The sequence below is a fragment of the Colletes latitarsis genome, chromosome 8 (genome assembly GCF_051014445.1).
Source record: "Colletes latitarsis isolate SP2378_abdomen chromosome 8, iyColLati1, whole genome shotgun sequence".
Taxonomy (NCBI): domain Eukaryota; kingdom Metazoa; phylum Arthropoda; class Insecta; order Hymenoptera; family Colletidae; genus Colletes; species Colletes latitarsis.
The window spans coordinates 15,996,793-16,021,961 of NC_135141.1; the positions used below are offsets into that span (position 1 = coordinate 15,996,793).

Here is a 25,169-nt window from a genome sequence, read left to right on the forward strand (position 1 = left end):
ATTCTGTTCATGTCAATTTTCTTTAGTTTGATCTATGGACAAAAATGAGAAAAAAATGATATGGACTTTTAAATTTTAAACTGATCATTGAATAAAAGTTGCAAATAAATAGTTAGAGTTTCTATTCATCTATTATTCGAATAAAATTCTGTCCACGTCAATGTTTTCTAGTTTAATCTATGGACAAAAATGAGAAAAATATGATGTAGACTAAAAATTTTGAACTGGTCATTGAATAAACGTTGCAAATAAATAGTTAGAGTTTCTATTCATCTGTTACTCGAATAAAATTCTGTCCACGTCAATTTTTTCTAGTTTGATCTATGGACAACAACCAGAAAAACATGATATGGACTAAAAATTTTAAACTGGTCATTGAGTAAACGTTGCAAATATATAGTTAGAGTTTCTATTCATCTATTATTCGAATAAAATTCTGTCCACGTCAATTTTCTCTAGTTTGATCTATGGACAAAAACGAGAAAAACATGATGTAGACTAAAAATGTTAAATTGGTCATTGAATAAACGTTGCAAATATATAGTTAGATTTTCTATTCATCTATTATTCGAATAAAATTCTGTCCACGTCAATTTTCTCTAGTTTGATCTACGGACAAAAACCAGAAAAATATGATGTAGACTAAAAATTTTAAACTGATCATTGAATAAACGTTGCAAATAAATAGTTAGAGTTTCTATTCATCTATTATTCGAATAAAAATTCTGTCCACGTCAATTTTTTCTAGTTCGATCTATGGACAAAAACCAGAAAAACATGATGTAGACTAAAAATTTTAAACTGGTCATTGAATAAACGTTGCAAATAAATAGTTACATTTTCTATTCATCTATTACTCGAATAAAATTCTGTCCACGTCAATTTTTTCTAGTTTGATCTATGGACAAAAATGAGAAAAATATGATGTAGACTAAAAATTTTAAACTGGTCATTGAATAAACGTTGCAAATAAATAGTTACATTTTCTATTCATCTATTACTCGAATAAAATTCTGTTCATGTCAATTTTCTCTAGTTTGATCTATGGACAAAAACCAGAAAAAAATGATATAGACTAAAAATTTTAAACTGGTCATTGAATAAACGTTGCAAATAAATAGTTAGAGTTTCTATTCATCTATTACTCGAATAAAATTCTGTTCATGTCAATTTTTTCTAGTTTGATCTATGGACAAAAACCAGAAAAAAATGATATAGACCAAAAATTTTAAACTGAAACATTTAGACACGAATTTTAGGAAAATTGCTAGATCTTATAAGGAATTCCTAAAGTGACACGTGGAGCTTCTTGTTCACAAACGTACCCCTTGAAAAATGAATAAATATAAACTAGAGGTGTATCTTCGTCGAAAGAAAGCGTTGAAAAGTTCTAATAATATAACGAACAGATATTTCCGGGACCCACGGAAGCTACAGATTTTTTCTGTCTTAACGATAACTTGTTATGATTTATGATCCGCCAAAGGTCGAGATACACTATTCGAGAGACATTCGGCATTCGGATTAATCGCCTCGCGACACGAAGAACGTACAAATCATTTCTCCGGTGATAGCGATCAACACGAAAGGAATTCGTTCATCGATGCGTGACCCATTCATGCGGAAGATATCGCGCGATTGCTTATCGACGAGGGTTGTTTACGAAACCCTTAATCAATTCGATGGTACCAAACGGAGCTACTGTTTACCCGAGCGACTGCCAATATTTGGTCTCACGTTTGGTTTCGATCGTTCCAGCTTGAGTGTCGTGTTTTTCCTACGTTGGCAAACAGAAATCCGTACGACGAAATATTTCTATTCCGCTGCAGCTCAATTGCACACTCGCGTATCAACTTTCAATTTAATTCAGAATTTTTTCAGCGAGACGATTCACGGTGCCAGGAGTCCCTTTTCCCGGGTAAGCTCCTTTCAAAATTTCATCTCTGTCGTTTCGTTCACAGTTTCGTTTCCGTTTGCAGACGTTAAAACTATTTTTCAACATAAATTAACATACTATTAGATTACAAGCAAACGTTTGCATATTCTAAATGAAATTATCAACGAACATCATTATTTTGTAATTGATTTTAGGGATATTAGAATGTAATTAAAGATGACCATATTCTCAGACGACAAGCATTACAATGCTTTGTCAATTATTTTCTTCGATTTTATATACTAAAAAACAAACAATATAAGGTAGATCATAACAGTAGAAATAAATAGAAAAATAAATCGAAAAGGAAACGAAAATTTCCTAAAATCTATTTTATTTATACTTTTATTTCTCCTGTTGCCTCATAAATTGCTTTTTCCTTTTTGGTCCAATTTTGAAATTCGGCCTCAACTTTAAACATTAATAACGAAGCTTCAATCAACAAATTGGTATTCTTGATTATTGGAAATAGATTATTCTAAAAATCCGAGATAGATTATTGTAAAGGTCCTCGTCGTGGACTAAATCAATCGCGCTTCACTAATAAATTATTTTAGAAAACAACCAGCATTTTATACTTCGTCGTGAGCCAACCATTTCAACGTTGACGCGACGTACACGACAATTTTCAACCAACATTTAAATTCCAATTTGAATAATGAAACGAGAGAAGTATTTCCAATGTGCTCCGAAATGGATAATCAATTAGTTTAATGAAGTATTAATAATTTCCGAATTACGTTTCAAAGGACTACTTAATATTTGGAGCAGCCTACTGGATAAAATTTGAATGAGAATTTAATAAAATCTACGTCAACATTATACCGTGCAGCGATTAAAGCAAACAAAGATGTCACCAAATTTAAAATTCTAAACCCCTTAATTCCGATAATAATTTCTTGTTAAAAATTCTGAAAGTACTGAGTTACCGGCGACTTCATCTGGTACTTTTTGTTTTGAGATGAATTGTCTCAGAGAATTGATTTCTGTTTAAAAGGTGAGTTTCATTCTTTTCTAAATCTGTAATTTCATTTTGCAACTGTCAAATTGTACTGTATCGTTCTTTACTTAATAAAGTCTACGTCAAGACAGTTTGTTGTTACTGATATTTTTTTATTATTAAATTCTTAATAATTTTAAAAGTACTGATTTATCGGTGACTTCTTTTGATAGCTTTTTAATTTTTCATTTTTAGCAATTTTGTTTGATGCCCCATAGATAAGTTGTCTAATACTTTTCTGTAGGTACCCATTAGCTCTACTTCAGAAAAAAGTTTCATTGAAATATATTCACAATTGTAGGAGTTATGGCTGTTTGAAAATTGGACCATTTTTATGGGGTTTTTCTCATTTTGCGGGGTCAAGGACCAACTTTTCGAATATTTTTGCGATTTGTACATATTCTCCACCAAAATACGCGTAGTTCGCTTTTTTAAACATTAAAATCGTCCAATCCGTTCTGAAGTTATGACGTTTTAAAGAATTGGATGAAAATTCGGGCAGACATTTCTGGTCAGAAATTAGATTTTCGGTAAGGAATTTTTTTCTCGGAACTGAGTAGAATTTCGGGGGTATGTCTGTTGGCCAAAAATGGTTCTAATTGACCCCCGCATCCGAAAATAATTTTTTCAGAATTAATTCAAAATTTTTTTTTTCGTCGGAAAATTCAAGCACCTACCCCCTGTCGATTTTTCTTAAAAATTACTTTTTCATTTTTAGTAATTTTGTTTGACGCCCTATAGATAAGTTGTCTAATACTTTTCTGTAGGTACCCATGAGCTCTACTTCAGAAAAAAGTGTCATTGAAATATATTCACAATTGTAGGAGTTATGGCTGTTTGAAAATTGGACCATTTTTATGGAGTTTTTCTCATTTTGCGGGGTCAAGGACCAACTTTTCGAATATTTTTGCGATTTGTACATATTCTCCATCAAAATACGCGTAGTTTGCTTTTTTAAACATTAAAATCGTCCAATCTGTTCAGAAGTTATGATGTTTTAAAGATTCGCATGAAATTTCGGGGAACGATTTCTGCCCTGAAATTATATTTTCGGTAAGGAATTTTTTTCTCGAAACTGAGTAGGATTTCGGGGGTATGTCTGTTGACCAAAAATGGTTCTAATTGACCCCCGCATCCGAAAATAATTTTTTCAGAATTAATTCAAAATTTTTTTTTTCGTCGAAAAATTCAAGCACCTACCCCCTGTCGATTTTTCTTAAAAATTAATTTTTCATTTTTAGCAATTTTGTTTGCCGCCCTATAGATAAGTTGTCTAATACTTGTCTGTAGGTACCCATGAGCTCTACTTCAGAAAAAAGTTTCATTGAAATATATTCACAATTGTAGGAGTTATGGCTGCTTGAAAATTGGACCATTTTTATGGGGGTTTTCTAACAGTACGCGGTGAAGGAACAACTTTTCGAATATTTTTGCAATTTCTACATATTCTTCATCTAAATACGCGTAGTTTGCTTTTTCAAACATTAAAATCGTCCAATCCGTTCAGAAGTTATGACGTTTTAAAGACTCGTATGAAAATTCAGGCAGACATTTCTAGCCAGAAATTATATTTTCGGTAAGGAATTTTTTTCTCGGTACTGATTAGGATTTCGGGGGTATGTATATTGACCAAAAATGCTTGCAATTGACCCCCGCAACCGAACATAATTTTTCCAAAACGATTTGAAATTTTTTTTTTCCGTCGAAAAATTTCACACATTCTCGAATTTTTTTCTAGAAAGTGGGTAGGATTTTAGAGATATGTGTATTCACCAAGAATGATTGTGGTTGACCCCCGCAACCGAAAATAATTTTTCCAGAACGAATTGAAATTTTTAAATTGGTAATAACTTTTTAACGAAGCCTCCATCAAGAAATTAGTATTCTTGATTTTCGTCTTATTTTGGCCTCTAGAATCCTCTATTAAAATTTTTCCCAGGGGTGGCCGAACATCCTGTATAAAAAAACATGTTGCGCCATCGAATAGCCGAGAAAAGTTACGATGAATCCGCGGCGGCGCGACGTATTGAAAATTATTGCCGCGAAAAAGATTCGCGATGTCGGTGAATTTCAATTGGACGAAACGTCGCGTAAAACGATTGGGAACCCTGCCGCGAGTTGTTGGCCACCTTATCCGGAAATCGATTACACCGAAGGAAACCGCGGGAAGGGGTTAACGAGGGTATCGAAATGGCCATTTGGAGTTCGCGGAGGTCCATGCCGAATGCCAGCATCGTTGTCGAGATGCTGCGAACGCGCACAGAACAATGCAGTGTATCATTAACGAGCCGAGTGCACTTAGTTAGGTCAGCTTCGTCAGTTTCTTAATTGGCTTCTGTGCAACACCGCAGTACGACGAAAACGCCCACCGGCGGGAGGACGCGACCAACTTCCAAATCGAGAAAACTCGTACGCGAACTAACAAGGGGAGGTCACGACCTGTCAACCTGGGATTTGAACGAAATTTGGCAGAGTTGTAGGGGCTGGTGTCCAAACGCAATCTGTAAAATACTAGACGTTTATGGCCAGCCGTTTGTTTAAAAAATGGCTGTAAAGTGTAATGTTTCGAAGTCGTCGGATCGACGTTTTTTTTAAAAAAAATTGTAGGTCTCAACGAGTGGAACACAAAAGTCCAATACATTTTTGCCGTAACATCAATAGTTTAAACAAAAATTTAAGTTTTTGTAACGAAACAAAAATTGCATATGTACCGTGTAGTTTGACCGTGCTTTCAACAGCCGTAGAGTTAGCGTCGAGGAATTCGGCCCGGAAAACTCGGGTTCGGTCCCCGGAATTTTAGAGCATTTTGTTTTGTTCCTTTTTTCGCTTATTTTTGAATTTTTATTTATTTTTAATTTCAATTTTTAATATTATGAAAAAAGTTGGCTGTTACAAATAAATAAAATACTGTTATGGTTATAAATGTTTATTTTCACACATATTTACATCTCACGTATAAATAAATACAAAAATTAAATAAGTATTTCATACGAGTTTTTTGTATGTTTTCCACACGACCTAAAAAATAAAAAATGCTGTACAGAACAAGCATTTATAACATGCCCTTGCTGTATGAAACCATTTTGTTTTTCTTGTTTTCGTGATAAAAATCATACAATGCCTTGTGAAACTCGTATGAAATACTTATCTAATTTTTGTATTTATTTATACGTGAGATGTAAATATGTGTGAAAATAAACATTTATAACCATAACAGTATTTTATTTATTTGTAACAGCCAACTTTTTTCATAATATTAAAAATTGAAATTAAAAATAAATAAAAATTCAAAAATAAGCGAAAAAAAGAACAAAACAAAATGCTCTAAAATTCCGGGGACCGAACTCCAGTTTTCCGGGCCGAATTCCTCGACGCTAACTCTACGGCTGTTGAAAGCACAGTCAAACTACACGGTACATATGCAATTTTTGTTTCGTTACAAAAACTTAAATTTTTGTTTAAACTATTGATGTTACGGCAAAAATGTATTGGACTTTTGCGTTCCCCTCGTTGAGACCTACAATTTAAAAAAAAAAAAACGTCGATCCGACGACTTCGAAACATTACACTTTACAGCCATTTTTTAAACAAACGGCTGGCCATAAACGTCTAGTATTTTACAGATTGCGTTTGGATACCAGCCCCTACAACTCTGCCAAATTTCGTTCAAATCCCAGGTTGACAGGTCGTGACCTCCCCTTGTAAGACGAATTACATCGAAAATCAACGCGAGTTTCCTTCGTTCGTCGGCGATCGATATCCACGCCGGCGTTCGTTTCAATATTTTGCATCGAGTATGCTTCACGCCGGTGTTAAGATTTTAGTTGAACATGTTTTTGCTTTTATATGGAAAAGAAGTGGGTCGACCCGAACTCTCAGATTGTGTTGCAGCTTATCTCGAAGAATGCAAACGGAGGGTGAATATTTTGCTAATTGTATCGCTCCTCCTTTCGCCTGGATGTTCATATTGTCCAATATGTTTTTACAGACAATGGTTTCCATACGATCGTTTTCACGTTCACGATCCACGTTTGAAGCGAGTCTGACGTGTTCTATTCTCCGGTGATCGACTATCGACATTCGCTTGTATTTTCTATTACCACATCAGTTTTCTCTGTTTCGGGATATGCTCGACATTTTTTCAAATTATAACGTAACCAAGAGAAACATTCGATGCTTCATAATATACTGCCATGGCCTAGAAACAATTCTGACATGAATCCTACAGAAAATGAGCGGTTATCGAAGGTCGGACACTGCGACAAAAATCAGCTACCAAATCCAGATGCTTACTGAGACAAAATTTTGAAAAATTATACTTTCACGTAAAAAGAAAACAATTCTCTTCGCCATTTAACAAAAATTTTAAGAAACAATAATTTGATCCCAAAATCTATAAATCTATAAAAGGGTGTTCAGGACATTTCAGCTAAATGAAGCTTCATTCTTAAATTATTAAAAAAAATAAATGTCCAATATTAAGTATACGTAACTTGCGAGAAAAAAATGGTTTTAAAATATAATTGAAAAACTCCAATTATTTCACGTTATTCGATTTAAAGTAAATATCACTAACATCATAAACTAAAAGAATTGCAAACTATTCAGCTTAGAATTCAATAATATAAAATTCGTTTAGACGTTCGATGCGAAGATATCGTTCTACTTCTTCAGATACACGATATAAATGTCAACGAAGAAGACTGCATTTCTATATTGCACGATGCGCAAGATGGGTGTTCACTCTTTTCCTGCGCCAAACACGTACAGGGTGTCCCATTTTAACCAATGCAATGGAATTTCTCTGGAACTATGCGAGTCATCGAAATCCTGTTTCAACTGGATCGTATGGTATCGAGGAGGATATAATTAGTTAAAGCAACACGTTTAACCCTGAATAAAGGCATCAAGGTCAAACAAAGGTCAACTTCATCTTTCAAAATTGTAATCCAATTTTTTGAGCGCTTAAAATACTAAGCTCATCGAAAGTGAAACAACCAAATGCAAAGTTTAACAATATAGAGATGTACACAAGAAAATAATAACAAAGTTCGTACAAATGTGTGTTCTATTTGACCCTGTTTTCAAGTTATAGCGAGTTCTGTTGGAATAACTCTTTTGAAAAGTAAGGATGGTTGAATTTCATTCAATTATTTTGGAAATATTTCTTGTGAACATTGGAGTACTAGGTGTCAGATTGTTAAAGTACGTCGTGTGTGAAAATGGAAAGTTTGTCTGATGAATATATCTTGAGTCTGGATTTATTATTATAAATAATACCTTGAGAAACAGAGAGGATAAACCAGCCAATGGTGGGGCGTCTCCAGACTTATGTTTAGATGCTAGGAGGACATTTTGCATACCTATTGTTAAGATAAATATGTAAAACACTTTCAAGAAGAAACTTGCTATAACTTAAAAACAAATATTTTCCATTCTTGTATTGATCGTAAAATAATACGTGGAGTCAAAGTAAATTGCACTACCAATTTTTTAATTTGATAAAGCACAACGTTTAACCTTGAATGGAAGTATCAAGGTCAACTTTATCTCTTAAAATTGCAATTCAATTTTTTGAACGCTTAAAAAACTAAGCTCATCGAAAGTCAAACAACCAAATGCAAATTTTAACAATATAGAGATGTACACGAGAAAACAATAACAAAGTTCGTACAAATGTGTGTTCTATTTGACCTTGTTTTCAAGTTATAGCAAGTTCTGTGTTGGAATAATTCTTTTGAAAAATAAGGATGGCTGAATTTCATTCAATTATCTTGTAAATATTTCCTGTGAACATTAGAGTACTAGGTGTCAGATTGTTAAAGTACGTCGTCTGTGAAAATGGAAAGTTTGTCTGATGAATATATCTTGGGTCTGGATTTATTATTATAAATTATACCTTGACAAACAGAGGGTAAACCAGCCAATGGTAGGACGTCTCCAGACTTGTGTTTAGATGTTAGATGGACATTTTGCATACCTATTGTTAAGATAAATAGGTAAAACGCTTTCAAGAAGAAACTTGCTATAACTTAAAAACAAATATTTTCCATTCTTGTATTGATCGTAAAATAATACGTAGAGTGAAAATAAATTGCGCTGCCAATTTTTTAATTCGATAAAGCACAACGTTTAACCTCAACTGGAAACATCAAGGTCAAACGAAGGTTAACTTTATGTCTTGAAATTGCAATTCAATTTTTTGAACGCTTAAAAAACTAAGCTCATCGAAAGTGAAACAACCAAATGCGAATTTTAACAATATACAGATGTACACAAGAAAACAATAACAAAGTTCGTACAAATGTGTGTTCTATTTGACCCTGTTTTCAAGTTATAGCGAGTTCTGTTGGAATAACTCTTTTGAAAAGTAAGGATGGTTTAACTAGTTTCACTCAATTATCTTGTAAATATTTCCTGTGAACATTAGAGTACTAGGTGTCAGATTGTTAAAGTACGTCGTGTGTGAAAATGGAAAGTTTGTCTGATGAATATATCTTGAGTCTGGATTTATTATTATAAATAATATCTTGAGAAACAGAGAGGGTAAACCAGCCAATGGTAGAACGTCTCCAGACTTATGTTTAGATGCTAGGAGGACATTTTGAATACCTATTGTTAAGATAAATAGGTAAAACGCTTTCAAGAAGAAACTTGCTATAACTTAAAAACAAAGTCAAATAACACACATGTTTATACGAACTTTTGTTATCGTTTTCTTGTGTAGAATCTATCTCTGAAGTGAATTCCACATTTTACGGGGCAGCTTGTATACAGTGATTACTCACTTTTTAACTAACCCTGCAAATCTATAAACGACTTGCACGATTAGAATAGGGAACGTCCAACGTAAAGTTTTCAAAAAATTAAATAAATAATTAATAATTAAACGAGTTAGTATTGGAATTACTTAATGCTCGCTATTGTGGACCATTTTCACGCATGATTTGCGAGTAAACACGAAGCTTTTGGCTTTAGAGTCCAATTATTTGTTTTCGAAATAACGGAGAAAATTCATTTTTCAAATTTATCGTCACGAAATTTCAATTCAATGTCGAAAATTGCATGGAAGTACAGATATTTTAAACTTTGTCTAAATAACTAATTTTGTAGCAGTCCTTTTTTGAAGCTAGGTTTTATGAATAAGGGTTTTATTACGGAATAAATATAAGATTTAAAAATTAAAAACTTTCTCTTACACGATAACTATGTATACAATAGATATAAAGAAAATACTACTCCTAATATTAATAAGAAATAGTACTGATAATAGAATGTTTAATTAACACTGTAAGCAATATACCCAAAATATTGATTCTACTTTTCTAATGTCCATTTACGAAATACCAACCTATTTTATAAATATAAATTTCCTTGCACGATCGCATTAATTTGATCACGCGTATATCCTCGCTAGCACAAGTCCTGTTTTTCTTGTGTACTTCTAATTATATCAGATATTCAAAACTTTGAACTAACGCAACTTGTTTCTGTCCCAGGTACTCGAGAATTGTTTCTACGAGCTAAAGTTCTTTCCCCTTAAACTTAAAGTCGGCTATTTTTAGTTAGTTGCAAGCCAAAACTTCGTCGTGAGCCTGATATTCTCTACCCTCGCGAAGCTCGTAAATAAAATAAGGTGATACGTATCTAGAAACTTTCCAATAGATGACTATCAACCTTCATAACTTCGATTACAATTCGATAAACGAAACGCTTCGTTGTCGATCGTTATATTGAGTAGTACCGCCGTTGACATCACTGGCTCCCGTTTAATTACGAGCCAAGGCGTCAGAAACCAAGCACTTTCTCCAGGAAAAAAAAGAAAATAATAATACGAGTGCAAATGGCATTACGGACTATTTATCAAGTACCGTGGCTTCAACCGTGATTCGATAAGCGAAGTTTCAGAGCATGTTTAAGGAAAGTTTCAAGACTCACCAGTTCTCAGAAGCGTCCTCGTCGAGGATGGTCCCGTCAGCAAGTCGATGAGGTAAGTTGGTCGTGTTTCTCGGTCGATTCCTGACCCTCGGTGGACCAACGACACCGGTCCTGGAGAGGCCAGCACGAAAGGACGCCCTTGCCCAGTCGACTGCTCGAGTCAACGTCATTGAATCTTATTAGTGATTGTTAGTAAAAACTGCTAACTATACACCAGAGAAAATATATTGCGGAAATTTACCGTATCGTCGATCACACAGGCTGCTCGTTTCTCGCGGAAAACAGTCATCTTCGTCGAATCGATTTCAATTCCACGCTCGAAAGCAAATATATATATATATATTCCGATTCTCGTCAGACTTTTTTAATTTTTCCGTTAAACTCCGTCCTATTAGAACTGTTTGAGCAGATTCTCGAGTTCGTTGCGTTCTACATCGTGTAACGTTCCGCGAGAAACTTTTCGTGCGCCACCGTGGCATTCTATACGTGTGACTTTACGCAATATATTTTTCTCGGCGAGCAAGGGACTTGGAATGAGTTACACGTAAACGAAGTTAGTCACCGGTTGAATTAAACAAACTTTCGCCGGAGTGCAGGGAAATTGGAACATGAATCGCGTTGCGTCTGGACACCTGGGAGCACGAGGACACGGACGACGATTTTGTTCGGGAAATTGTCGCTTTGGGTATGCGGAATATGAATAAAAAATGTCCAAGATAGAAGGCGCAGAGCTACGATTTAAGAAACGCCGATTTCTGGTGACATCTTAGACGGAAGTCACCGTGACATTTTTCATTTATTATCGTACGGATGATTGAATCGTTGGCACGAGAATTCGACGATTCCGTACGATCGTAGTAAAGTTCTTTGATTTTGCGCCAAACCCGAGTTGTTGAACTTCGAGCGCGAGAATACAATGTCGTTGATTTTGGGGCCTGGCAACGAGGTACGTACTGGCGGGAGTTGAAAAAGAAAAATCGACGATGAGGAATCTAGTGGAATTCTGTGACCGAAATTTCGTGAAATTTGCCCGGTTTAAAGTGGGAAATATAATCTAATTCCGCGAATACAATAAGTATTGATTTCGGCAATAGAGATACGCAACTATAGATAGCATACAGGATGATTCGAGAAACTGGGACAAGCTGTTGCCCATTTCCAAACATGGATACAAATGATACAGGAAAAACTTGAATCCCGTAATGGAGACCATCTTTTCATGGCACAATCTGTTGTTTCTCCAATGTGCATTTGCACTTATTCTTTAAATGGAACCATTTCTTTTTTGTTGGCATAAATCGATTCTTCTCGCCGTTCTGCATATAAAAGTATTAAAGCATGGCCATTCGAAACGTAATACTTTGGCAGATATTTCATATTTCACTTCTGAACGTTACTTTATTCCAATAAGTACTCAAGCGTATTATCATTTTTTCATTTCCTTCACATTTCTCGTTACATTGTTATGCATATAATTGAGTTTAATCTTAACTTCATCGATTTAATCAGAAATTTGCGAAATATACTGTACTTTTTTTAAATACTAGCTTTTTTTAAAAAACAAAGCAGGTTGGGCAGAAGATTCTAGAGGACAAAATAAGACAAAAATCAAGACTATCAATTTCTTGATTGAGGCTTTGTTAAAAAGTTATTAAATATTAAATCAAAAAATTTTAAATCTTTCTGAAAAAATTATTTTCGGTTGCAGGGGTCAATTACAATTATTTATGGTCATTAGACATACCCGCGAAATCCTATCCACTTTCGAATAGACATACCTTCGAAATCCTATGCGATTTCGAGAAAAAAATTCAGAAAAGTGGACAAATTTTTTACAAATTTCAAATTGTTCTAAAAAAATTATTTTTGACTGCAGGGACCAATTATAATAATTTTTGGTGAATAGACATACCCTCAAAATCCTATTCATTTTCGAGAAAAAAATTCCTTACCGAAAATACAATGTCTGACCATCAATGATGATTCCCCTGAAATTCGACGAAATTGAAAAGTTTCAAATCGTTCTAAAAAAATTATTTTCCGTTACGAGGGTCAATCATAATCATTTTTGGTGAATACACATACTCCCGAAATCCTACGTATTTTCGAGAAAAAAATTCTTTACCGAAAATCTAATGTGAGGCCAGAAATGCACCTCTCAAATTTCATGCGAATCTTTAAAATGTCATAACTCTTGAACGGATTGGACGATTTTAATGTTCAAAAAGCCAAACGCCGCGTATTTTAGTGGAGAATATGTAGAAATTCTAACAATATTAGAAAAGTTGTTCCTTGACATCGTAAAATAAGAAAAACCCCCTAAAACTGATCCAATTTTCAAACAGCCATAACTCCTGCAATAGTGAAGGTATCTCATTGAAATTTTACTCTGAAATAGAGCCCATGTGTAGCTACAAAAAAGTATTAGACAACTTCTCTGTAGAGTGTCAAACAAATTTATTAAAAATGAAAAACTAATGTTTAAGAAAAATCGACAGGGTAGGTATCTAAATTTGATCGGCGGGAAAAAAATTTCAAATCGTTCTGAAAAAATTATTTTCGGTTGCAGGAGTCAATTACAATCATTTATGGTCATTCGACATACCCGCGAAATCCTATCCACTTTCGAGAAAAAAATTCGAGAAGGTGGACAAATTTTTTGGCAAAATTAAAAAATTTCAAATTGTTCTGGAAAAATTATTTTTAGTTAAGGGGGTTAATTACAAACATTTTTGGTGAATACACATATCCTCGAAATCCCAACCATTTTCGTGAAAAAAATTCCCTACCGAAAATATAATTTCAGGCCAGAAATGTCCTTCCAAAATTTTTTGCGTATCTTTAAAACGTCATAACTTCTGAACGGATTGGACGATTTTAATGTTCAAAAAGCCAAACGCCGCGTATTTTAGTGGAGAACATGTAAAAATTGCAACAATATTAGAGAAGTTGTTCCTTGACATCGTAAAATAAGAAAAACCCCCTAAAACTGATCCAATTTTCAAACGGCCATAACTCCTACAATAGTAAAGGTATCTCATTGAAATTTTACTCTGAAATAGAGCACATGTGTAGCTACAAAAAAGTATTAGACAACTTCTCTGTAGAGCGTCAAACAAAATTAAAAATGAAAAACTAATGTTTAAGAAAAATCGACAGGGTAGGTATCTAAATTTGATCGGCGGGAAAAAAATTTCAAATCGTTTTGAAAAAATTATTTTCGGTTGCAGGGGTCAATTACAATTATTTATGGTCATTAGACATACCCGCGAAATCCTATCCACTTTCGAGAAAAAAATTCGAGAAGGTGGACAAATTTTTCGGCAAAATTAAAAAATTTCAAATCGTTCTAAAAAAATTATTTTTAGTTAAGGGGGTTAATTACAATCATTTTTGGTGAATACACATACCCCCGAAATCCTACGTACTTTCGAGAAAAAAAATTTTTACCGAAAATATACTGTGTGACCAGAAATGTTTTTGTAACATTTTAACGAAGCCTCAATCAATAAATTAGTATCCTTGATTTTCGTCTTATTTTGACCTCTAGAATCTTCCATTAAAATTTTTCTCAGAAGTGGCCCAACACCCTGTATTTAAATCAATGTTATACAGAATACAATTAAAACTAATTACAAATATACAATTACTACACTTTTAAATAAAATGTAAGGAAGTAACTAATAAAACGTTTAAGTGTTTATAGTGACACCTTTGAATATCGATTGGAGTAAAGAAGTTTCGTAACGTAAAACATGAAATATTCCGTAAAGTATCACGAGAACTTTTTTAACGATCATACCTTAATATTTTAATATGCGGACTATTGGAAAGAATCGACTTAAGTGAGCAAAGATGTATGGTAAGTGGAAGTAGCGAAAATAAAAATGATATTGTTAGAAACTAGTTTATACCGAGTAATTCAACTTCGTCCGGCATCAATTTGTGGTATTATCGCTTAGAAAATAGCTATAGCTTGCTCCAGTTTCAAGAATCACCCTATAATAGGACTGCATTGGAGGGGATGCAAACTGCGCATAAAACGAACTTATAATGATGAGAATCGTGGAAAGCAAAGATTAATAAAAAGACACGAGATGCGCGATATCGGTGTTCGAAAATGATGGTAGTAATTTTCTTTAGTGCGTGCCATCGTCGATCGTTATTAAATATCGAAAGAACCAGGGCTTCGTCCTGCACGGTGTCCATCGAAATAGCATTTCCTTAGAAATCGAAGTCTGAAAATTGATTGGATCGTGTCTCCGAAATGTCCTTCTAACAGGACACGCCGAGAGATCGAGGATGGTTTCTCTCGATATCGTCGTAGCCGGTCGTTGTGACGCTGAGAGGAGAAAAAAGAGGCTGAAATGAATCTGACTCGTAAATAGGACGATGAACCAATGAAACGAAAGGAGCAAAATTTGCGTGAAAAAACCAAAACTTACATTAACCCTCCACAGACAAACTGTTTTAGAATCAGATAATCCAATGATTTTTCACTGTGTCGTTCATCGACAGTCTTTGTATGGGAAACTTTTTAAATTAAACTCTATTATGGAGGATTAATAAGTTGAATATTTCATTTGAAAAGTTGAGCATGATCTTGATAACTAAAAGAGTAAGATAACAAAAAAAGGCATTCATACATTATATGTCCTCCTTAATACAATGCAAATTTTATATGAAAACGTTTTATATACATATTTATATTCTAGAGGCCAAAATAAGACGAAAATCAAGAATACCAATTTGTTGATGAAGGCTTCGTTAAACAGTTATTAACAATTAAAGTTCCGACCGTAATGAATTTTTTTCTCGAAAATGCGCAAGATTTCGGGGGTATGTCTATTCACCAAAACTGATTGCAATTGACTCTCGCAACCGAAAATAATTTTTCCAAAACGATTTGAAATTTTTTTTTCCGTCGAAAAATTTCACACATTCTCGAATTTTTTTCTAGAAAGTGAGTAGGATTTCGGGGGTATGTGTAATGACCAAAAATAATTGCAATTGACTCTCGCAACCGAAAACAATTTTTTCAGAATTAATTAAAAATTTTTTTCTTCGGCGAAAAATTTAGGCACCCTGTCGATTTTTCTTAAAAATTACTTTTCCATTTTTAGTAATTTTGTTTGACGCTGTATAGAAAAGTTGTCTAATACTTTTTTGTAGGTACCTATGGGCTCTATTTTAGAAAAAAGTTTCATTGAAATATATCCACTATTGTAGGAGTTATGGCTGTTTGAAAATTGGACCACTTTTATGGGATTTTTCACATTTTACGGGATCAAGGAGCAATTTTTCCAATATTTTTACAATTTCTACATATTCTCTAGCAAAATACGCGTCGTTTGGCTTTTTAAACATTAAAATCGTCCAATCCGTTCAGAAGTTATGACATTTTAAACATTCGCATGAAAATTCGGGCAGACATTTCTGGCCAGAAATTAGATTTTCGGTAAGGAATTTTTTTCTCAAAACTGAGTAGGATTTTGGGGGTATGTCTGTTGACCAAAAATGCTTGCAATTGACCCCTGCAACTAAAAATAATTTTTCCAGAACGATTTGAAACTTTTGAATTTAATTGTTAACTTTTTAACGAGGACTCAGTCGAGAAATTGATATTCTTAATTTTCGTTTTATTTTGGCCTCTAGAATCCCCCATTAAAATTTTTCTCAGAGTTAGTCAAACACCCTGTATAATAGTTGATTTGACAGTAATAGATAAGGTTGTAAATTTAAGTGATTCACCCTTACGTGTGAACAGACGTTTTCGTACGTAAATTAGATCGGGCAACTTTGAATTTGATTTTATAAAATGAAGAAACGATAGAACAAAATTCAAAATTTTCGGTAATTTTAAGTAATATTTGAGTTTGGTTCGGTTAAAAACAAACTGGGACACCTAAACAGGTTACCTAAAAAAATATATCAGATCAATATTGTTTGGTTCGGAGGGATACCTAATATTATTCGCAAAACATTTTCTCAAAGTTATTTTTGGGATTACCAAGCCAATTTCGTTTGTTTAAATAAAATAATGTTTTTTCACGTCTAATAAAGCGTGGTAATGGAAAATAATTTTACTTCGAGGAACTGAACGATCATTTTGTTGACAGGTTGTATACTTCATGTTTATTTATATCTATGAATATTATTATTAATCTGCGATATGTTATCAACCAAAATGCTTCGTATTGAACAGAAGAAAGTTAATACGATTTTCATTCATGGCGAATCTTGCCAAATTACAAAATAAGTAGTGCGTCTGAAATCCTCCAGATTTTTATTTTCAAAAATAATAGAACATTTTTAAGAATCCGAAAGCGTAGATAAAAAAAGAACATTTTAGCAGCTGTAGCATAAAATCCACATGTCAGTTCAGGACCGTTTTAACGTAAGAGTGGCACTAATCGACGAAGTGTCTTGCAAATACTCCGTTCTATCCACATTTCAGCTTTTCAAGAATTACACGGAAATGAGTCTTAAAATTGCTTAGAAATTGTACAATGATGAAGTGTTCTTGCCCAAAATTTTATTCACGAACGAAGCGACGTTTACAAAAATCATGGACAAGTTAATCTTCGTAACATGCACTACTTGTCAATAGGAAATTGACAGAAAATAGATTTTAATAGAAATTCCGCTACAAGAGTTAGGACATACTCCATTATACACACAACAATTAATATGGTACCAGTAAGAAGAATATCCTGTTCACAGGCCATTACAAGAGGAACTTTGAAGACTACTAAACTAGTTGAGAAGGAAATCAAGAATGGCCTCTATGTTCACGGGACTTGACATCTTCGAGCTTTTGATTTTGAGGAAAATTGAAAAAAGTAAACAACAAGATACCAACAATTAGAGAAGATACGGAAGAGTGTATATGAAGAACAGTATAATCTATACAAAATCGCTTTAGATGAAGCATCGATATTCCAAATCGCTATTTTTAACAGTCGTATCAGTAGTGAATACAGGGTGTTCGGCCACCCTTGGGAAAAATTATAATGGGAGATTCTAGAAGCCAAAATAAGACGAAAATCAAGGATACTAATTTGTTGATTGAGGGTTCGTTACAAAGTTATAGAAACATTTCCGGTCACACAGTATATTTTCGGTAAAGAATTTTTTTCTCGAAAGTACGTAGGATTTCGAGGGTATGTGTATTGACCAAAAATGATTATAATTGACCCCCACAACCGAAAATAATTTTCCCAGAACGATTTGAAATTTTTTAAATTTATCGAAAAATTTGTCCACCTTCCTAAATTTTTTTCACGAAAGTGGGTAGGATTTCGAGGGTATGTATATTGACCAAAAATGATTATAATTGACACCCACGACCGAAAATAATTTTTCCAAAGTGATTTGGAACGTTTTAACTTCGCTGAAAAAAGGCACCTGTCGATTTTTCTTAAAAATTCGTTTTTGATTTTTAGTAATTTTTTTTTGACGCCCTACAGAAAAGTTGTCTAATACTTTTTTATAGGAACCCATGAGCTCTACTTTAGAAAAAAGTTTCATTGAAATATATTCAATATTGTAGGAGTATTGGCGGTTTGAAAATTGGACCATTTTTATGGGGTTTTTCTCATTTTACTGGGTCAAGGAACAACTTTTCGAACATTTTTATAATTTCTACATAGTTTACACCAAAATACGCGTCGTTTGCTTTTTTAAACATTGAAATCGCCCAATCCGTTCAGGAGTTATGGTGTTTTAAAGATACGCATGAAATTTCGGGAAACAAATCTGGCTTGAAATTATATTTTCGGTAAGGAATTTTTGTCTCGAAAATGCGCAGGATTGCGGGGGTATGTGTAATGACAAAAAATGATTGTAATCGATTCTTGCAACCGAAAATAATTTTTTTAGAACGATTTGAAAAATTTCTTTTTTGCCAAAAAAATTTCGCCACCTGCCCGATTTTTTTTCTCGAAAATGAGTAGGATTTGAGGGATATGTCTATTCACCAAAAATGCTTATAATTGACCCCTACAACCAAAAATAATTTTTCCAGAACGATTTGAAACTTTTGAATTTAATTAACTTTTTAACGAGGCCTCAGTCGAGAAATTGATATTCTTGATTTTCGTCTTACTTTGGTCTCTAGAATTTCTCATTAAAATTTTCCCCTCTAGGGGGGGGGGGGCACCCTGTATATAAATAAATAACTCATTAAAATGTTCGGTTTCTTGATGTAAAATTATTTTCGTTACTGACTTTCAATTACTTTTAACTTTGAAATCTTCAAAAAATGACCTTTTTTTAAAGCATTTTTTCTATCACGAAAAGTAGGCGAGCTATTCAAGTAGCCTGTTTTAGGCGCCCCACCCTATATATAATGTATCTGATTTAGATGCAGCCCCAGTAATCAGTATAATCGAAAAGTGATGATTACACGTGAAAAAATAGGTCAAAAAAGTAGAGCGAAATTTGTTCGTTTTCGAGATAATTGAATTTGAAAATTTGATGTCTCGTCCGTCCAATACTCGCTATTTCTACTTGCGCTGATGTATTCCACTGCAGACGTCCTCGATGAACTTTCAAAATCGATATTCTCAAAAACGAAACCTCGCAAAAAAAATACTATTCCACGTTTTCAACTTATTCTTTTACATAGAATCACCCCTTCTTAGTTGTACTATGATCGAAACTCTATACAAAACTCGAGGAATCTAAATATTTTCCTCCACATTATTTCCTCTTCATTATTTTGGGTAAATACAAGATGGCATCAAAAATAAACCGAACAATTATTTGAAGTTTGGCTTCCTTCACCTTCAAAGTAACCCCCTTCTGCATCGCTATACCAATACCAACGTTTTCTTCAAGCTTTTTGTATTTGTTCCAGAGTATCGAAACATCATCCCTCGAGTTTTAGTTTCATTTTAGGGGCCAAAAAGAATTTGTAAATGCAAAGTTTTATTGTAACGTGCTTCGACGAAGAGCATTTCTTACAGCGAACAACATGACAGTTACCCCATCATATTCGCCTGATTTGCCCTCTTGTGACTTCCTTTTACTCTCTGAAACGAAATTAAAACTCGAGGGACGGAGTTTCGATACTCTGGAGCGAACACAAAGTGAATCGCAAAAGGTGCTTTAGACGCTTGGAGAAAATGATTACCAGAGGGCATTTTAATCGTGACAAAAACACGGGATCGAAGGTAACGGAAGTGAAAGTTCAAATAATTGGTTAACACGTTCCCTGCCGCGTGGCGCGTATGCGTTCAAGCCATTTGGTATTATCACTGTAAAATGAAGAATTTTTTAAAAATTCATTATGCAGTCAATTATGAGCATCTTAATACTATTGTTGACGCCTTCATTTAATCGTGGGGCGTATACGCCCCACGCGGCGTGATGGGCAATTTTTTTTCACCATAACTTGTTTTTACTGCATTTCTTGTATTTCGATCAGTCATTTATTCGCGTGTCGTTGTAACAATACTTACTGCTTCACTGAAGCTGGGATTGTTATAGTTCAGTGTGTTAAACAAAGGAAATACGGTACGTACATATTATTTCAGTGTTATAAATTCGAATATTTTGCATTTAAAAATGTTTGCAATTTTTCCCGCCTTTTCTTTCTCAGTCTTTTTCCAAATTTTACAATAATTACTCCTTATAAGCAGATATGGCATCACGCAGCAACAGTTTTTCTAATGATGATTCTGACGTGCCACTCGCAGAAGTTCTAACAAAACGCCGTAGGATTACACGAGGAAACCTTTTTGAAGATTCTTTAGACAGTTCAGAGGAAATCATACCTTTTCATCGCCTTTCCACACGCGGCACTCGCATTTTATCCAGTAGTGAAGTCGAAGATACCGAACGTTCTCTAAACAATATAACTACTTCGCATATAGATTGGGCTGATCCCATCGGAAACCAACCGCGCCTTACGCCTTTCGTTGGTACACCGGGTTTCAAAATATTTAATCAAACTTATGAAAAACCGGAAGATATTTATTTTTTGTTTACGAGTGATGAATTCTTCGATCTGGTCGTTATAGAAACGAATCGGTATGCGCAGCAATGTCTATCTAAACAAACATCATCTCGATTAGATGAATGGAAAGCAACAGACAAAAACGAGATAAAACGTTTTTTTGGACTTATTATGTGGATGGGAATTGTAAAGCTTCCAGAAATAAGTTTGTATTGGTCTAAAGATCCGGCATATTCGTTGACTCTTCCATCTTCGATAATGTCAAGAAATCGGTTTGAAATTTTGTTACGAATGTTGCATTTTAACGACAATGACAAGGAAAGTGTAAACGACCGCTTGTATAAAATTCAAACAGTCATAGATATGTTGAATGAAAATTTTGAAAAGTATTTTGACCCAGGCGAAATTGTTTGTGTAGACGAATCTCTGATTCCTTTTCGAGGTCGCATTGTCTTCAAACAATATATAAAACAAAAAAGACATAAGTACGGTATCAAAATATTCAAATTATGTTCAGCACCGGGATACACGCTCGCCTTCAAAATTTATTGTGGAAAAAAAACGGATATAGAGAAAACAACGCCTACCAATGTTGTTCTATCATTGTGCAAAAGTATATTGGGTAAAGGTCGTACAATATGTACCGATAATTGGTACACAAGTATCGAATTAGCCAAAAAGTTAGTTGCTCAAAAGACACATCTGGTTGGAACAATACGATCAAATCGCCGTGGAATTCCAAAAGACCTACTTTCAAAAAAATTACAGCGATATGAATATATCGCTAAGGAAAGCAATGATGGTTTGACAATACTGAAATGGAAGGACAAGCGTGATGTCCTTCTATTATCAACGAAACACTCTAACGAAACTGTGGCAATGCAGAAAAGGGGGAATATTGTTATAAAACCGAAGGTTATTGTGGATTATAATGAAGGGAAGTCTTATGTAGATATCTCCGATTAAATGGCTTCATATTGCAGTCCTCTACGAAAAACAGTAAAGTGGTATAAAAAAATTGTATTTGAACTTTGTCTGAACACAGCTGTAGTGAATTCATGGATTATATATAACAGTCTTACAAACCGAAAAATAACAAGCATCGAATTCCGAAAAAAATTAGCAATGAATCTGATGTCGTGTAACAATAATAATAATAACAATAATAATAATAATAATTCACGAATTGTACCAAGAAGGAATCGACACGAAATTAAAAAGAAGGAAGGCCACTTTAATTCGATAAGAAGGCGCTGCAAAATTTGTTACGAAAGAAATGTTAAAAATTTAGGTTCCCAATCGGCAAGAAACTGTACTGTAAAAGTTGCAACATTCTGCGATAGTTGTGTGGGTAACAACACTTATGTTTGCCATGTTTTAACAAAGTTCATCGTAACATCCCTTTGTAATTGCATACAAACTTGAATTCAACTAAAATGTTATATTTTAAACTGATATAGGCATGATAAAAAAAATTATATATGAGAATGCAACTCGCTTGGCATAGTAATGTTCAGCCAGGTATTTGTTGAACTAATACCTAGAAAAATAAATTTATTGGTTTGTTGTGTTATGCATGTTAAACTATACAACCTTTCCTTGATAATTATGATTTTTGCACTATTTTAATTATTGTAAGGCATACGCCAGAAACAAAATAATACAATTGTAAAGCCTGAACGGGAAGTCTTCAAAAAACGGTCTGGCAGGGAACGTGTTAATAATGATTCTGTAAAGAGGGACCGAAAGCTGACGTGTCGCTAAAAGTTTGCCAATCTGTGGCCTAACGTGCGATGCAGCAACTCGCAGTGTGTCTGTAGGCGATTGAATCGGAATAAAATTCACGCGAAAATTACGAAGAGTGTATAGGAATAAGACGCACGTGTGGCTCGAACGTTCGGCCAACAGCTCCGTGTCCATTTTAATAATCAATTTCGTTTCCAGCGTTGTAACCATCAGCTGATTCGTCCGCAGGGGCTGAGGGTGGATTATCAACCCGCAGGTGGGGTGTCTATAGCATCCTATACGGGGATAGAACATTTATTACCGGGTCAGGGTTAACTGTTAGGCGCGCCACACACGTCCAGCGACTGTTCTGCGGCGTCATTCTAAAAATAGTTTCGCGAACACTCCAGATATAAAACGTGACCACGCGTGTCTCTTCCTCTTTGCGTGTGCGCAGCGTGTATTTACACGCGTGTATTTCAAATTATAGACACACGGTCCCGCCACGCAATCGTTGGAAGAATCCCCGGTCAGTGTAAACATCGACGATAAAAATTGCGTTCCGAGCTATTCGAGGAACTGCAATATTTCGCGGCCCTGAATTTCTCCGACAAAATATTGCATATTGGAAAGTCACTTCCTGGTTAAGTATCAACGAAGAACTAAATGCTCAAATGAATTACTTTTATTTCAATTTCTTGGCAATTTTAACATTTTAGCCTTCCCTCGTCCCTTCGTCAATCGCGAATTTAATAGACAAGAGGGAAACTTCCATTGTTGTGTAATTTTTAGATCCTATCTAATTATAGTCTTTTCTTATATTTTTCAGTTTAAACGAGGGTATTTAAAAGAAATTACAAAGGTGAAACATCAATTTCTTAATAGTAGTCTGAAATCAATGTCAATCTTCAAAATCTTATTAATTTCACAACGTCTATTCGCTCTGTATGTGTATTGTGTCCACTATTACATACATCTTTACACCTACGAATATCACGTTTCCAATTAAATTGAATACAAGGCCATACAACCGTTACACATGTAAATTTCCCATTGCACGAACAAAAATAGTTTTGCAATAGTTCCAGTGTCGTGATGGTATCGTAATAGTACAGACTTATTGTTAGACTACCATATTCTTTTTCCAGCCAGTCGCTATCTGTAAATTTTTTAATTCAATATCAAGAACCGTGGCTTGATTCTTCGCATTTAATTGACATAATGCTCGCAAAATATGCTGCATTAAATCAATTCGTGAAGGAAGAAATATTAATGCTATCTTTTTACAGGATGGTATTTACACCATGATGAAATAAATACTCAACTTCCATTTTTATTTTCACATTAGCAGAATCGTTTAAATCATCTTTAGTAATTTCATTCAATGACAAAATTACTGATTCTTTTCAATTTCGAACAGCCCAGATGCAGAACTACAGCCAGTAAGTGAGTGAACAGCTGATAAGAAATTATAAAATCGCCTAATTTTTCGGATACAATATTAAGTCTGTTATTATAACTGTTAACTTTATAAATGTAGCACTTTTGCTTATATTTCTCTTAGTACATTGTGTATTATATCAATTATAAGAAAAAAAAACTAAACAATTTAACACTTAATTCCTCTTTTCTGTTATAAATTTTGTTCGTAATGCGCTTATTCGTTTATGTGACAATGTGTGTGCATATATATTTTACACAAATTTTATAAATAAAAAATTACGACATCATATCATATCGACATTAAATAGGATAGACAGTGACTATTTGTACCTTTTTACCTGGTTCTTTTATTACAAAATACTATTTTCCTTTTTGTAAATTTTTTTCTGCTCTCTTCCAGTAATAATTACACTTTACTTCCATTTTTATTTTTAACAAAAGCATAATTATTAATTCCTAGTTGAACGAATTAAAAACAAAGTAACGCATTGAAAAATATTTTCATCAATTATCATATTATCAAACCATGTATGATTTTTGTATAAAAGAGAAAGGAAGTACCGTAAACATAGTCAAGAAAATACCTAACACGAATGAAACAAAATATTAAACATTAAATCGTGAAACACAGTATCGAACACAAAACATTAAACAATGTAAGTACGAAACATTAGATAAATAAGCCTTAAACGAGTATTAGACATTAACATTAAGCATAACAAACAGAAACAATATCGCAGTATACGGAGTTGTACTTTCTCAACGACATTTTCATAATTTTCTATGCTTGCTTTACCTCTATCTGTTGTTCTTTCATAAGTTCGAACTATAGTTTCCGAGGAAAAGACGACATATTCCACAAACTGTCGTTTGAGGTAAGTATTGAAATTGTCACAACATGTCCCAAGCAATGTACCACAACTAGCCCCTTCGATCGGCATTTCATGCATTCTAATGTATGTCGAGGTTAGGAGTCTTAAACAAAACTTTGAATGCTCAACGTCATAGGGAAATGACTGAACTATTTACGACTACAATGATTAACCTTTTCACTGCTGAATTAATCAGTGGTAGTACCAACCTTCGTGTCTAAGAAATTGCACAATTTATTTTCTGTTATTCATGTTTGTAAATGTACGTAAAAATTCGATCAAGAAGCAAACAAT

General features: G+C 34.0%; 1 protein-coding gene across 12 annotated transcripts in view; it reads right to left on the reverse strand.

Moving 5' to 3' along the window:
- The window catches only part of Sei (potassium voltage-gated channel seizure), a 414,656-nt gene that overhangs the window by 257,963 nt on the left and 131,524 nt on the right, over window positions 1-25,169 (reverse strand). For 10 of the 12 annotated variants that reach the window (XM_076772051.1, XM_076772048.1, XM_076772059.1 and 7 more), the window contains exon 4: window positions 10,875-11,025. The exons of the other annotated variants lie outside the window; for them this stretch is intronic. In XM_076772051.1, coding sequence (XP_076628166.1) covers window positions 10,875-11,025 — 151 coding nt within the window. The remainder of the gene's footprint in view (window positions 1-10,874; window positions 11,026-25,169) is intronic. 12 annotated transcript variants of the gene reach the window in all.